At 41.3% G+C, this 14868-nt stretch overlaps 1 protein-coding gene across 3 annotated transcripts in view; it reads right to left on the bottom strand.

Annotated features, from left to right (window-relative positions):
- EPHA4 (EPH receptor A4) overlaps positions 1-14868 on the bottom strand; it is a 132569-nt gene that overhangs the window by 18242 nt on the left and 99459 nt on the right. For 2 of the 3 annotated variants that reach the window (XM_063076436.1, XM_063076426.1), the window contains exons 5-7: positions 9674-9798; positions 8300-8513; positions 7077-7149 (exon numbers count right to left, since the gene is read on the bottom strand). In XM_063076436.1, the coding sequence (XP_062932506.1) occupies positions 7077-7149; positions 8300-8513; positions 9674-9798 (412 nt within the window). Of the gene's footprint in view, positions 1-7076; positions 7189-8299; positions 8514-9673; positions 9799-14868 lie in introns of all 3 variants that reach the window. The other variant, XM_063076419.1, reaches the window with a different exon arrangement.

Consider the following 14868-nt stretch of genomic DNA (forward strand, 5'->3'; position numbering starts at 1 on the left):
ATTAAAATCCATTGCTTCATCAAAGAAACTAAACAGATTTAAATACCCTGAAACCAAACATCTCTCTATGAAAAACAGAGTCTTCTACCCGACCCTTCTATCCCCCTCCTTTCCCTTCTTCTCAAGGAAAATATAAGTATTAGGTCAGGGACTACTGAAACATTTCATGTCAGGAAAACACCTCTGCTGGGTCCCAAGGGTGTGATAGGGTCCTGCTGGCCTGAGGAATTGTTTCTTATCAGAGATCTTAAAAGCATTATCTAAAATTACAAGTATATCTTTTAAACCACTTTAGATTTCCGATACTGATTTGAATTTCTTTCTTTTAAAGAAGAAAAAAATGCATAGAGCAAGAGAGCTTTGGTATCAGTTTTTAGATTGTCAGTGAGTTAGTCCCAAACCTGGTACATGCCACAGAAACAAGTGGCCTAGAGCTGCCCAGGAGTGTGGTTATCTGTTTTACATCAAGCACATTCATTAAATACGTGCAAAGCCAGAGGAAATACACAATGGCAGAGGTCATTAGTTATAATGCTGACACGCCCATCCTTTCCCCAGACTTCTAAATATAGAAGGAGGAATTAAATTAGTGGCGAAGGTGTATTTTTAAAGACACTTCTTTACTTGGAGTGTTATTTCCAGGAAAGGACCCTATATGAGTTCAGGGAATGCTGAAAAAGAAACACAAGGATTGCTATTTAAGGGCTAATTGTAGCCCATTAGCTTCTTAATAATACTTTGATTTCAAAAATGCCCACATCTCACTCAACCTTTGTCACCTGATGACCCTTTGTCATTGGCTCAGTGGGTAGGAAATGTGGCCCCCATTATTGTCCCAAGAAAGAAAGCTCACTGAAACTGACTACTGGGCCAGCCAGCCTGGAGGAAACCACACAGTCCAAAGAAGGACTAACTCTAAACTGACATCTCAGGCCAATTACCTGAATGGCAGAAGGAAAGCTTTGTTGAAGATTTTCTAATTGTGGAGATGTGGACAAGCTGATTAAAAAGGGGAAGGAGTGGAGAGATTTATTAGTGAATACTCCAGAAGGAAACATGGAACCTTTCAACTGCAGGAGTTAATAGAAAAGGGCCGACTCTGCAGGTGAAACCTTGAAAGAGTGTGAGCTGAACCCTCCCCTCAGTCAAAGGGACACCATAATAAGGGTATTGACCCACATTGTTGAGGAACAGCATGGGCCCTCCCTGCCAGTGTGTCGTTCCTGGCACCTTGACTATTCAATAAAGCAAACATAGAGGAGGGGAGCGTGGCGGGGCCTGGCACAAGCCCTGCTTTTATTAAAATACTGACTTCCCTGATCAAGCGGGCAGATTTGATTGATGTGGTTCACTGTTCCAAAACTAATTAGCAAAAGGTAAGTAATTTATTCAGCTAAAGTGCATTTTAAAGAAGATAAAGCAACGTCATAACGAACATGGCTCCAGGAGGACCCTTTCCAGCTCTTAACGGCATCACTCGTGAAGATTCATGGAAGCCATCCTTCTTTTTTCCCCTCCTTAAGCTGTCATTGTTCTTGCACCAAATGATGTCTAAATGTTCTTCATGAGCAACATTTTGAAACGGTTGGAATTGAACCTTATGATTGCACGCAAGTTGTTTAGAAATGTTCCTAAGGTACCATCTGCCCCTAATTGTGTGAATTTACATGACTTCATCGGAGCCAATTTAGGCTAACATTTAAGTGCATTCACTCTTGTATGATCATATTCCAGGGAAGAAAAGTAGGAAACCAGAAAAGATAGATACAGGCTGAAGAGTAACTGTTTTAATATTACATGACCTGTTAGCTCCAAAGTGGAAAATCTTAACCTTCAATAAAAAAACAAAACTACCAAGCAAACTCTGGCTTTCTATTACACATTAGACTTGCTCTTTAATTCACAGATTACAAATTTTACCAACATCACTAGGAGACTTGAAATTTTGGTTTGATAGAATTGCCAATGATATCTTTTTATGTAGGTCTCTTTTTTCAGATAAGAAAATGTGGAATAACATTTATAAAGCAAATGTATTTCACAGGGCCTAGCTTCCAAGACCCTGTAATTTCAGGTATGGCCTAATTTTTTAAAATTACACATAGAAATGTTAAGCTTGCAAAAGACAGGAAACTTTCCTCAGGCTAAAGTCTCTGTTGTAGATAAAGAATTGTAACACAGCAAAATTGCTGGCTCAAAGGGCAGATGTCCTTGGTGCAGTTTAACCTACTGATTGATATGTTGAGAAAGTTGATTGATTGTTGTGTAAATATACTGAGGAAATTGCTGTAGGAAAAGAAAGCTTTTGCTAAGAACAAGCTTTTTTTGGTGGATCAACTTAACTCTTTACAAATTAATGAGTGTTCCCATAACAATTATCTTATTGTTCTTTTTGTAACCACCTATGTTCCTTTTCTGTAACTTTATGTCCTGGAAAATAAATACTGGGAGAAGACCCCAACCACTGTTACTTTTCCAAGGAGGAATGTCTCTCTCTTGAGGGTTCCTGGAAAATTAACTCTTTCGGGGCTTCTCAGTGCTCAGAAGAAATAGGCTTTGAGTAATCCTTTGCGTTTCCATCACCCTGGGGGAAAGGTAACAAGAAGACATTAAAGTAATCCATTTATGCCAGTGTTAGAAGTCAGGAGGGCTGGACTGCTGTCCTGACCAGGCAACTACCTGTGTGTGACCATGGCTTATTTGCTTGATTTCTTCAGGTTTCCAGTACCGTAGATATAGATATAGATATAAATTTTGAAATCGCCTCTTCATTATTTTTCTTTAAATCAATTCACTTTTTTTAAAAAAATTCAGGTAAAAGGGGTATTTTATAACCCTAACATAAATGGAAACCCCGTATCACTAGCAATCATTAGAAATCAGTACAAAAGCAGCATACACCTTTTTATCAGTTAATACTTCCCCCTCACCACCAAATTGTCCTTTAAAAAACAGGAACTCTTCTTGTATTCAGTCCTTTCTTAAAGTGTTTCTCATATTTGAACAATAAAATTTTGGGTGGGGGGGGGAACACACTAGCCTAAAACAATCTGAATTAATACTAGATTGTGATGCTTTTGAAAGTAACCAGATAAAAACAATGTAAAAGAGTGGAGGGGTGTCAGAGAAATTTAACCAGATTCAATCATTAGTCCTGGAGGTTATGACCTCATCATTGTTAACAGGCCTTTTAAAGATCCCTTTAAAAAGCCATAAAGAAATGGTTACACTATGGAGATCACAAATATATAAATATATAATTAGGAAAATGCTGCCTTGTTGCTAAGGGAATGTGCACATGTAGTTTGGGATAAAATTTCTAGAGACAGCATCACATAGGTACAAGAAGTTTTGCACCTTAAAATGACCTAGATAGCAAGTACAATTACGTGCCCTGGAAAGCCGATAGAATCCTGAAATCATAACTTGAGTGGCCAGAAAGACACAGTTCAAAGATGCTATTAAAATGTAAATTAATTTGCTTAACATAATGTGGGTGATAAGAGCATACAATATATCTAAATCAACGTATTTTGTATAGTATTCTTTTTAAATATATAAAAAGTTTGTAAATTTAGTAGTTTGATTTTTTCACTGAGATCCCTAAATGCTTGCTGTTGGGAAAATAGAATAGTTTGGTCAGGGCCCTTGCCTCCAGTCTGGTTGGGTGTGGTTCAGCACATCCTTTGTAAGCAAATTGTGTGTGTAGAGTTAGTGTGCATGCGCACCAATGTATCTTTTTAGTTTTGTTGCTATTCTTGTGTTCTTCAGAGAGAGCTTTGGTGAAGCAGGTGGGTGGGTGTCTTCTTTAGGCGTCTGCTCCACGCAGCCATGCTTTCTAACCTACAGCTTCCAAGGAACTGTTTGCCAGTTACCTAGCTCATAGACCTGCTTGTAAGGGGTCTGTGAGCTCCAGATCCAGCCCTAGCTTTACAATTGGCCCAGTCAGCAGGATTACTGGCAGGTAAAAGAGCCCAACAACTGGCGTGGTCGTGTAGCTAGACAATTGGCATCACAAACAGGATTAAGAGCTCTACAACTGGCGATGTCAACAGGATTCTGACATTTGACAGAGCCTGACACTTGCACATTTAAGTTGGCTCGTAGTAAACTCAGCTTTCTCAGTATAAATTGAATACAATGAAAAAAGTAAAACAGTTGCTATAAAAATATCTAGCAAGATACCAACTGGGAGTCTGAGGCTGTTTCTCTTTCTTAAATGACAAATGAGCACTTTCTTAAATGACAGATTTTCTCTTTAAGGTCAGCAGAAGGACTGACCCTTTTCAATGTAAGTCCCTGTTCATCAGCTTTTTAAAAAACTCTCGCAAGCCATCAGCAGTGTGGGATTTGGTTCAAGGGGACCCTCATAAGGGATCTATCTCTAGCATCCTTTCTGGAAGCAACATTCTGTGACTCTAAGAAGCAAGAAGCAGTCCCACCAGCAAAGGACATGACTCAGGTTTTACAGGCTGAGGTGTTTAACCTGTCCCTTTCTCATACTTCAGACAGGCTGAAGTCTGGAGAGATTATTTTGGGGGTACCATTTGCTACCTTTCATCTGTACTCTCACTAAAAGCCGGGGCTAGAATTTTGTCCACACTACCTGTCTCCTCTCTGTTCACCTATTCTTGTCCCACTTAAACATTTGTAGTCCAAGATAACAGAGCAGACAACCTGCGTAGGGAGAAGAATTGGCTGAGTGTGCATCAGGCCCGGCAAGCCTGTCAGCTACCTGGCTCCAGGCAGCCTTTCCCATGACAGTTTTATGGCTGACACTAAAGAAGAATCAATATGAGGGCAAGGGGTTGACATTTCATTTTCTAAAAAGTGATCCATTGAGGACCAATCACCAAGCAGTGTTTATCAGCCTTGGGAAGTGACATTTTTTTTTAATGGGGGAGAAGGGACAGGAATCATTGCTGGGTAACTAGACAGGCTCAATTCTCTAAGGTGGAGACTCATAATTGGAAATCCGATGCATCCTGCCATCAATCCTGCCTTATATAATAAAGCGATCAATAAAATCAGAAAGGAAATTAAGTCATCAAGCTTGAGGATGCTATTTTCTATAGCCACGGTTTTTAATAAACTTGTCTCCTTGAATTATATTTTCATGTGTTTTTTCTTCCTTTTTGTCAAAGACCATGTTTTAAGCAGAATATCCGGAAAAAAAACTTATAACGAAACAACTTATTTCTAATTACTCCAGTTTAACTGCTGTATTTAGAATTATTAAAAAAAGAAAAAAGGCAATCTAAAGGAAAGCTGAACTACAACTACAGATGTTTCCACCTGATATCGTAAGAGATGGTCAAGACAAAAAATAAGACCCACCTTCTGCAATGTGTTTTCACACGTGGTTCTGAGTGTCACATGGTGCTAGGTTTTAGTGAAATTTTTCTTTTGAGGTGAAAGTAATTCCTAATCTTTTTCTATTTTTGGACTTTTAAGCATCTTTATTTTCTGATAAGAAAGATTGTTTAAATATACCATAAGAATTTCAAACAGAGAGATGTAATTGAGCAAAACCCCATGTAATTTCTATGCACTGCTCCATCCTGCATCCTGCTCGCCCTCTCAGATGGGTATGTATTAATGCACACAGTTCCCCACGTGTTTATATGCATGGCATGCTTACTTACACAAGATCAAATGCCAGGGATGGAAAGAACACTGGTAATTCAAATTCTATTCAAACCAAGTTGAAGTTCCCAAAGGCAAAGATTACAGTGTAGCGTGCACTGGGCATGTCAGTGTGCATATGTATGTTTTTGTATGTGTGTGTCGCAGCAAAAGGGAGGAGTATTTATTGTGGATATAACTGCTTTGAGATGGAACTTGCCACTCTAACCAAATACATCTGGTTTTAGACTTTGCACCAAAAGGAATGAACACAATGACAAACAGAGATGCCTGCACAGAATGAGGAGTTGCTCCATACTGTGCTGTTTGTTATTAGAGTGAACATAACAGACCTCTGTATACCAGGACATTTTGGAGAATGAGGGCGGGGGCATGATATTAAGAAATACATGGGACAACTGGGACCATGCAGGTAAACTAGGCTGTAGGATCATCATAGTAATTCTCACGTGCATCAGAGTTAAGTAAAAGCACGGTAGCTTGCCCAAGCCAGTGGAAATAGCCAAAGGCACTGTTGTGACATTGGTGAGATCATCAGCAGGCAGAGAGGGACAACACAACAGACACTGGCCTGAAAGCCCAAAGTGGCTATGTGGGGTGGGAGGTGGGGAGCCAGGGGTAGTTGCACCTATCACTATGGCAGTGTGATGACCCTGGACAGGTACTACATCTTTCTTAGTGTCACTTTCTTCTTTTATATCATGAACAGCTTTCTATTTAAGAAAATCACTTTGATATCCCCAGGTTCTGCTTTTTTTCACCAAAGCCCCACCTTATGAAACAGCTGATGGTAAATGGGGATGAAGGTGACAGAAGGGGCAGATTGTCACATACAAAATGACATATAAGGGCCTAGTTGTGGGGTACATATTCATGATGAGTGGCTGCACCCCAGGACTCACCACTTTATTAACAATATTACGTCGCAACACCTTCTGTGTGCTGTATTATCTATTTTGCCTCTCGAAATTCTCCAGTCAATAACCCTTTGAGGCAGATATCATTCTCCCTATTTTATAAAGGAGAAAGACTCAAAGAAGGTAAGTAATACACCTGCAAATGGCAGAGCTCAAAATTTGGTGCCCAAGTTTCATGTGGCTTTTCTTACTTTTCTAAGTACATGCTTATGAGAGGGCTAAAGGTAACACCTTACAGCTTGGAGTATCTAGAAATCTCCCACTGGCTTGCTTTTCTACTGGGTTTCCTGGAATTAGTTGGGTCCTCTGGGGACCCTCAGCAGTGTGGACTGACATCCAGGTCTAGCTGAAGCTCCGTGGGGGCTGAAGATCAGAGCAGCAAGGTGGGAGCCTGGGATCCACACACCATGTGTATGATGCTGACTAAAGCCTTAGCTCTGAGTGAAGGAGAGAAAAACCCCCTCGCGTAAAGACTGGGGAGGGGGTGGTGCCATGAGGGGCTTCAGGGCTTACCTCCTGCTGATGACAAAAGCCGCGATGAGAATGACCACGAGCACCACACTGCCTGAGACGGACACCAGCAGGACTGTGGAGTTGGCCCCATCTCCAATGATCCGGGAAGGCACTGAGAATGACAATTCCACAAGGGTCACCTTTGGGAAGGTCCTAAGAAGAACTTCTGCCTGGGTCACAATTTGCAACTTTCTGAAGCCATTTGGAATGCTCACAGCCTCTTTGCCCTTCGTTAAATATTCATGCAACAGAGTTTTCTAAGACAGCCTTAATGAGACATTCTTTTTATAATTGTATGAAGAAACTCACAAGACTCAGTAAACATGATCATAAACATAATTCATGACTTTTTCTTCTTTTCCTTTCTACCCCCCACCCTAACTCTTATATAACGATCAAATGTATTTCCAAGCGAGGAATGCACTTGGAAATTTCAAGAAGGACAAAGTTTTGAACGTCCCTCTTTCCCCTATAGCTATCAAAAACCTGCCTATTAGTGACCAGTTCAAAAGCTACTTCTCCTCCTTGTAGCCTTCCTGGATAATCCCAAAGGATGTCAATCCACTTCAAATTCAATTCTGCTTTCTCTTGTGCCTTTTTAATTCTTCTTTTATCTAACAATTCGTCAATAAAATTACTTTCTACCTCCTGCCGCCCGGCCCATCTAGTTATCAAGTAGATCCACTTCTGGTTTGTGAATTAAGGAGGTGGAGATATCTTATGCAAACTGCTTGTTCATGGGAAGGCCCCTCTGTAAACATTTTTTATTCAATCACCAAGTTGGTCCAACTTATAGTGTTGAAAGATCTGTTATGTTTGTCCAAAGGGGCTTTAAAAAAAAGACTGATCTGACTTGATTTAAACAGATTTATAGAAATATGTATGGAAAAGAAAAAAAATCTTACCCTTTCATTCATTTTCTCCCTGAGAAAATTCCTTATCTAATGTAGGGTAGTTACACAACCCTCACCTAGTCAGTTTAGTAATCCCATTTTTCATGATTCATAGAAGGCTCAAAAATGAGAAAAAGAGGCAACATTTTTCATTCATATGAAAAGACAGAGCAGATACTACTTTGAAAAAATTCTCTTCTCTAAATAGCATGAGGTTTTCTAAGTTACAGATATTGGCTATCTTATTTCAAGCAACATTCATTGCAATAGAATGTTCGCCTAACCAAAAATTATGTACTGCTCCATAGATTGCACCTTAATGGGATTCACTCTGTATTATAAAAAGAGCCTCAGAATGATTTGCTTGTGGGTGGTCCTCGTTACCTGTGTTGGTTGTGACCTCCAAGGGCTCACTGAAGTCCCCATAGCCAGCTGCTGTCCTGGCTCGCACGTGGAAAACATAGGAAGTGAGAGGGTTCAGACCTTTGATATCCGTGTTCCTGGCAGCTGTTCGAACTATACGATAGCTTCGCTCATTCTGATCCTACGATACAGGAAGATGAGACTGGTGAAGGTGGCAAAATAAATCCTTACTCTAAGTGCAATATTGAATGAGCCATATCAGTCCACTCGGAAGGTGAAAATAAACGGAGGCTGGTAAGTCTCTACACCCCACATTCTCTTGAGTTTTACAAGTACTATTGTCAGTTCCTAGATGTTGAAAGAAATGAGGAGTTCAGGTATGACTGTTGTTGACCCTGACCGTATCCACATCTTTATTCATAATCTCTTTGAACATTAAATGATGATCAGTGGCTTTTTCAGCTCCATGCCCAGCAATTAAAAAAAAAAAAATAATTATGGGCCGAGCCCGTGGCGCACTTGGTAGAGTGCTGCGCTGGGAGCGCGACGACGCTCCCGACGCGGGTTCGGATCCTATATAGGACTGACCCGTGCACTCACTGGCTGAGTGCCGGTCACGAAAAAAAAAAACGACAAAAAAAAAAATAATAATTACTATCAGAAAGTCCCTTGTCTTTTTCTGTTTTCAGTCTAGAAAATATCAAGTGTTGTAATATGTTTTCAATAAAAAAAATCCTGTCCGTTTTCTGTTTTTAATAAGGAAGCCAATAAATGGTTATTTTTAAAAAGAAAGAGAAAATTGTTCATTTTCTAGACAACCTTGAATGCAAATAGCCGTCTTCAGAATTCTATCTTTTAAGAGAGACAAGTTACTTGTAAAAATAATGCCCTTCTATAACTTTAAGAGGCTGAAGAACGTAATTTTCCTTCCCTGATTTTCTATTAAAAGTCATCAAAACCCACATCTTCATTCTAAATAGCAGTGATCTACTTAAACAGATCATTATTTCAAATGTTATGTGTCACTCTCCCTGATAGAAGGTTTATGGATTAGAACTTCTTAGCTATCTTGATTTCCATTACTAGAAAGATAAAATATAGTTAATATTAAAATGCAATGGGTTTTTTTTCCTATTTTTCAAGATAACTAAATGAATAATAAATGTTATAATCAGATTTGATTGGGAAGCAAAATGCATTTGGTTTGGGGGTTCATTGTTATTCAAGAATCTACAATTGGCCAATAACTAAAGAAAGAAAGAAGGAAAGATGAAAGGGAGAGAGAAAAGGAAGGAGAGAGAGAAAGAAGGAAGGAAGGAAGGAATCTAGCTCCAGTAATACCTTTTCATAATACTTGACTTCATACTCCAAGATTACACCATTGGGCCGATCGGGTTCCAACCAAGCCAGTGCCACACTATATCTTGTGACTTCTTTAGCCTGGACCAAAGCAATGGATGATGGTGCTATTGGGGAAAACCAAAAACAAAAGACATTTTACTGTAGGAAAAAAAAAAAATGTTTTTAGTGGCATCAGTTAATAATTTCATTTTACTTAAGAGAAGTATGAAGGATTATCTTGTTTTCCTCCCTTACCATTTTGCTCCTTATCATTCTCTGCAATGTTTTGTTTTGTTTTGTTTTTTTGATATGTGTGTGGTTTGCCTTAAAAAGACAATCTCTGCAGTAAAAGTCTGCTGGGTCCACAGGCCTACAGCATCACTTCCAAAGCACCCAGAGCCATTCCTCATAAAAGGCTGTAGGTATACGATGCTGTCTGGTTTTTGACCTTTTGCAAGCCATGGCAGCCTCTGGAAGACCTCTTTTTAAGCTCAGTAAAGCTGCATTTCATCCTACCTCCAATATAAATGTCATCTTCCTGTTCTTTAATTTTATCTAAGCAAGAGAATCTGCAACTCTTCCATGGGTACTGTAGGGAATGCCAGAAGGTAAACAATTTATACACTTTCCAATATAAATAAAAGTACTGCTTAATTATGGTAAGAGTTTTCAGTTTGAACACAAGCATGCAAATAATGAAGAACACAAATAAAGCCATGATGGTCTCTCTGGACATATATGGCACTTTGCAACTATTTTACAAGAGCTGAAATAATGCTCTTGCCTTCAGAGTAGCAAATCTTCCTCTATCCACTGAGAAAGACACAAAAGCAGTCCTTTACTGGGCGTGTTACTGGGGATGGAGAAGAGGGACATACTTGAGATTTATAAAGCCAGGCTGCCTAAGGCTTGCTTCTCCACTGTGGTGGTTGCACCTCCAGCCAGCTGTTATCCAGCTCTGCCGTGACCGACAATGGCCGGGACATATGTGCCATCTCCAGGGAGAACAGGGAGCATTCATGAAATCCTTAATCTTATCTGACCAAGCTGGCCTGTAGAACCAGAGATCAGGGGGCTTCCTAAATTGTATGCATGTTCTTTTTTGTTCCCACATTGTGGAAATATGGAAAAACAAATGTCAAAAAGTGGCCACTAAGGAACCGTATATTAGTGTTGGGTCATCCTCTTGCCATTTCCCAATACACACATGACTCCTAACCCCTAACTCAGACGAGAAAAGAGAAAAAGTAAAATAAATTGTCACTGAAAATGAAATGGGAAAATCCTCAAACCCGCCTGACCAGATCTGTCGGGTACCTTGACAGAAAGGAAGCCAATCAGACACACCATCGTTACCAAACGGAGTCTTCTAGCTAAAGCCAGTCCAGCAGGGACCGTGGATTGGAGGTGGTTATTTGACAGCCTGGCATCTCTGTTAGGAATGCCTCAAGATGGACGGACACACACACACACACACACACACACACACACACACACACACACACACACACACACACACACACACACACACACTTTCTCTCTCTCTTTCTAAACTGGCTGAGACAGAACCATTGTCCTTAAACATGGAGGTAGCAAGGAGGCTAAGCAGACTGCCCGACTGTGAAAAGCATTTCACTCCAGGTAATAAACATATTGCCTAACAGAGTACTTCAGCAGGGACTCCATAAAATGGGGCTCTGATGTTCAGGACTGAGAAATGAAATAGAAAAGTAAGGCAGTTCAAAAGGATGCAGAAGGGAGGAAAATCATAAAATTATAAAATGAACTTTCTCCCAGAAATGGTCTGGGTCAGATCCTGATCACCAACAGCGAAGGAAGGAAACCTGTTCTCGGATGACACTAGTGACCTGAGTCACCTTCTCTGCGGTTGGGTTATTACTAAACTGCTGCATGCAGAAATCAATGTGATTTCTACTATTTTAGAAGTTTGAGCAGCAGTGTCCCTGTGACCACTCAAAGGGAATATGAGCACAATCAAGGTGCTCAGAACATCTCAAGCAGCTAGAGCTGAAGGGAAGAGGAGAGACTACTGAGCTCATGAAAGCAGGAGAAGTTGCAATAAGAGCAAGAAGGGGCCACTCCAACCACTTCGATCCCCTGCCATATTCAAGCCTGGCCCTGGTGAGCACATGAGCAAGAGCCGGCAAAAGCCACAGCTGTGCTCTTCGTATGAAGTTGCTTGGAGGCTGCAGGGGAGAGGAGGGCCTTGGTGGTCCCTGGGTTCCCGTGGACCCACATAGGAATGATGGGCCACAGACAACTGAAAAAGGAAGCCACTCAGAGGCTGGTGAGTCATCGCAACAGACTGGTGCACAGCCCATCCCACGGGAAGTGATTCGAGTTCGGAGGGTCAGGGAGACAGGCTCACTGTGGGAACACTGGGGCACAGTAAGGACAGCTGATCTGCCCTCCAATGATGAGAGGACCACTCAGTGGAGACTGGTCAGGAATATAGAACTGCAGGGGAAACAGTTTGCTGAAAAGATTCGGGCCCAGACCAGAGTTTCCACACAAGATCCAGGTGTACCAGATCTCACAAGACTTGGAAGTGTTTATACTAAGTCAACAATTAAAACCTGAGCTGCCCAAAATGCCTTCCCTAGAGAATCAGCAGCTAATCAGCAATTTAGTTCATCCACAGAGTTCAAGTGCTGGTCCCCACGGGAAGTTCCCCCAGTTTAGAAGTAAGCAAAGGACAACAAATTAGTTCCAGTGCAGAGTTTAATTGGTGGGAATAGCAAACAATCCAAAACAGAACTGAAAGAAAAAACAAAACCCCACAGATCAGAGACAAAGTTCTGATATTAACCTGTAAAGGTCTAACACCACCAAAGAAAATAAAACCTAGAAGGACCAGAAGCCCCTTGGGCTCCCAAGCCAGAGTGGGGGGGAGGGCTGAGGGCCTCAGCCATGTCCCCCAACATTCACATCCAGCCCAGCAATGACCACCTGGCCACTGCTGGAAGTGCTCCAGGCTCCCAATCCAGGGTGGTGGGGGGCCAAAGGCCTCAGCCACCCCCCCATGTCCTCATCAAGCCCAGGGAAGACCCACCAGGCCACTGCTGGAAGTGCCCTGGGCTCCTGGGTTGTGGGGAGTGCCGAGGGGCTCAAACACGGCCACCCAAAGTCCACATCCAGCCAAGTCACTACCAAGAATGAGGGGGTTGCCATGGGCCTCGACACGCCCCCGCTTCCTCTTCCTGCCACGTATCCTCCTCCCCTATTCTCCCCCTCCCCCAACTGCTCCACAATAACATCTTAGAATGTTAAAATAATAATAACAATAATTAATTAATTAATTAAAAAAATCTCAAGCAGGGAGTTAGCAATTCAATCATGTTAACTAATACAATATTTCTGATGCAGCCCTATTTGGAAAACTGATATGCATAAACGTGAGAATAAACCAACAGAGGTGTATCTTGACTTGGCTGTCAAAAATGGGAGAATGATGAGAGATGAAAGAGAAACACAAGTGAGAAGGAAGAAGGACTGAATGAAAAGAGAATATTAGGCTGGGGAGAGTTAGAAACCGCTGGTTTGGAATTTGTCGTCAGGACCTACTATAAAAATGCAACCAGGGAAAAAGTGGAATAAATAGCTCTAATTCACAAAAAGTATTATGCTGTGTGGCTGCAAAGACTGAATTCTTTATTGACCAGATGCTCTTCAGAAAAGCATGTTATCAGGGCACAGTGACAAAAGCAATCCATGTCCAAGTGAGGTTGGGAAATGTACCTAAATGTGCACCTGCATTGTAGTATAATATGGCTGTCACTCCTGCCCTTGAAGGGGAGCCTCTTACCTTCTCTGCCAAGAACACCAGTTTAAGGAAAGCTAGGCTTTGCCATACTGCCACTTTGGAAGGAAGGCCACTTGAATCTTCTTCACATCATAAGCAACATGAGGGTTCTTCCCTCACCTTTTCTACCTTGTTTCCAATGCAGTCTCTATCTGCGTATCTGGAAGCCATCACCCTGCCACTTGTGCCTGCCTGGGGCTCATTTCCCTAGACGAGGCATTTGGCAATGGCATTTCTCAATCCTTCCTACCCCAGTGGTTCCCAAGCATCAGTCCTCCCATGCTACCCACTTGCTGCCACATGCCTCTTCACCCACTGGTACTGATTCAAGCAATACTCTTCCTTCAATAGACACACTCTTTGCAACTTCCATGGTTATATTTGAAAAGAAACTTCCCAGTTACTGGCATAAATGCAACTCTTCTATCAATTGCAATTAATGGCAGATAACCATAAAAATAAATACAATATGTAGATAAAACAATGTTATCAATGTTTGCTGAACACTTTCTCCTCCAAGTTTGGTTAAAAAGAGAGATGAGCTAGTCATGAGAAGCATCGGGTATCTTGGGCACTGACTTGAGATTCTGACCTTGTGTACTCAGAATTACTAAAAGAGAATTGAAAAGGAATTAACTTTCACACAGTATGATTCCGTATTATGTAACATCCCATCTGTGTCCTCCCTAAAATCATCTCTGACGCCGCCACTGATATGTTTCCACATTTTGGTAAATGCTGCCCAAACCTACCCCATTCAGAAATGTTTAGATCTGGAATCCTAATACCCCTGAGCTCTGCCTTTTGCTGAAACAATTAGAGGAAGAGGTAACAGAGTAATAAAATAAGAGATTGAACACCCCCCCCCCAAATATATGGCTTAATAGGAGTTTTGACAAATCAATGCCTTGGTTAAAAGAGGACTTCTAGTCCTAGCAGGAATTTTGGTCAATGTGACAAGATCAATAAGTTAAAAAGGTTCTCAGCTGCCTCACAGTTCTCTGATTTACATTCCAAAGCCTTGCAGAGATAAGGATCTTCCTCAATATGGATTCATCCACGGGGCACATACCTCATGACCACCCACGGCACAAGGCAAAGCTGGGGGACAGGTAGGCAAGGCCACACAGAATCCAGTCCTCAGTACCAGGTTAAGTACCATTTTATATTTTAGCCTTTTCTCAACTGAAAAAAAAGATGGGGAATGTTTCATAATAGTCTCCCAGAGAAGACACTTTCTAATATCAACTCAGAGGACCCATTTTTCTAGAATTCAAAAGGAGACAGTTCTTCCTAACCCTCTCCTTATTCAGGCTCTCTCGGTGATGGGGAGGAGCAGGAAGAGGGTGCTTTCTCATCACACTGCATCTGG

This window comes from Cynocephalus volans, chromosome 1, assembly GCF_027409185.1.
Source record: "Cynocephalus volans isolate mCynVol1 chromosome 1, mCynVol1.pri, whole genome shotgun sequence".
In the NCBI taxonomy this organism is placed as follows: domain Eukaryota; kingdom Metazoa; phylum Chordata; class Mammalia; order Dermoptera; family Cynocephalidae; genus Cynocephalus; species Cynocephalus volans.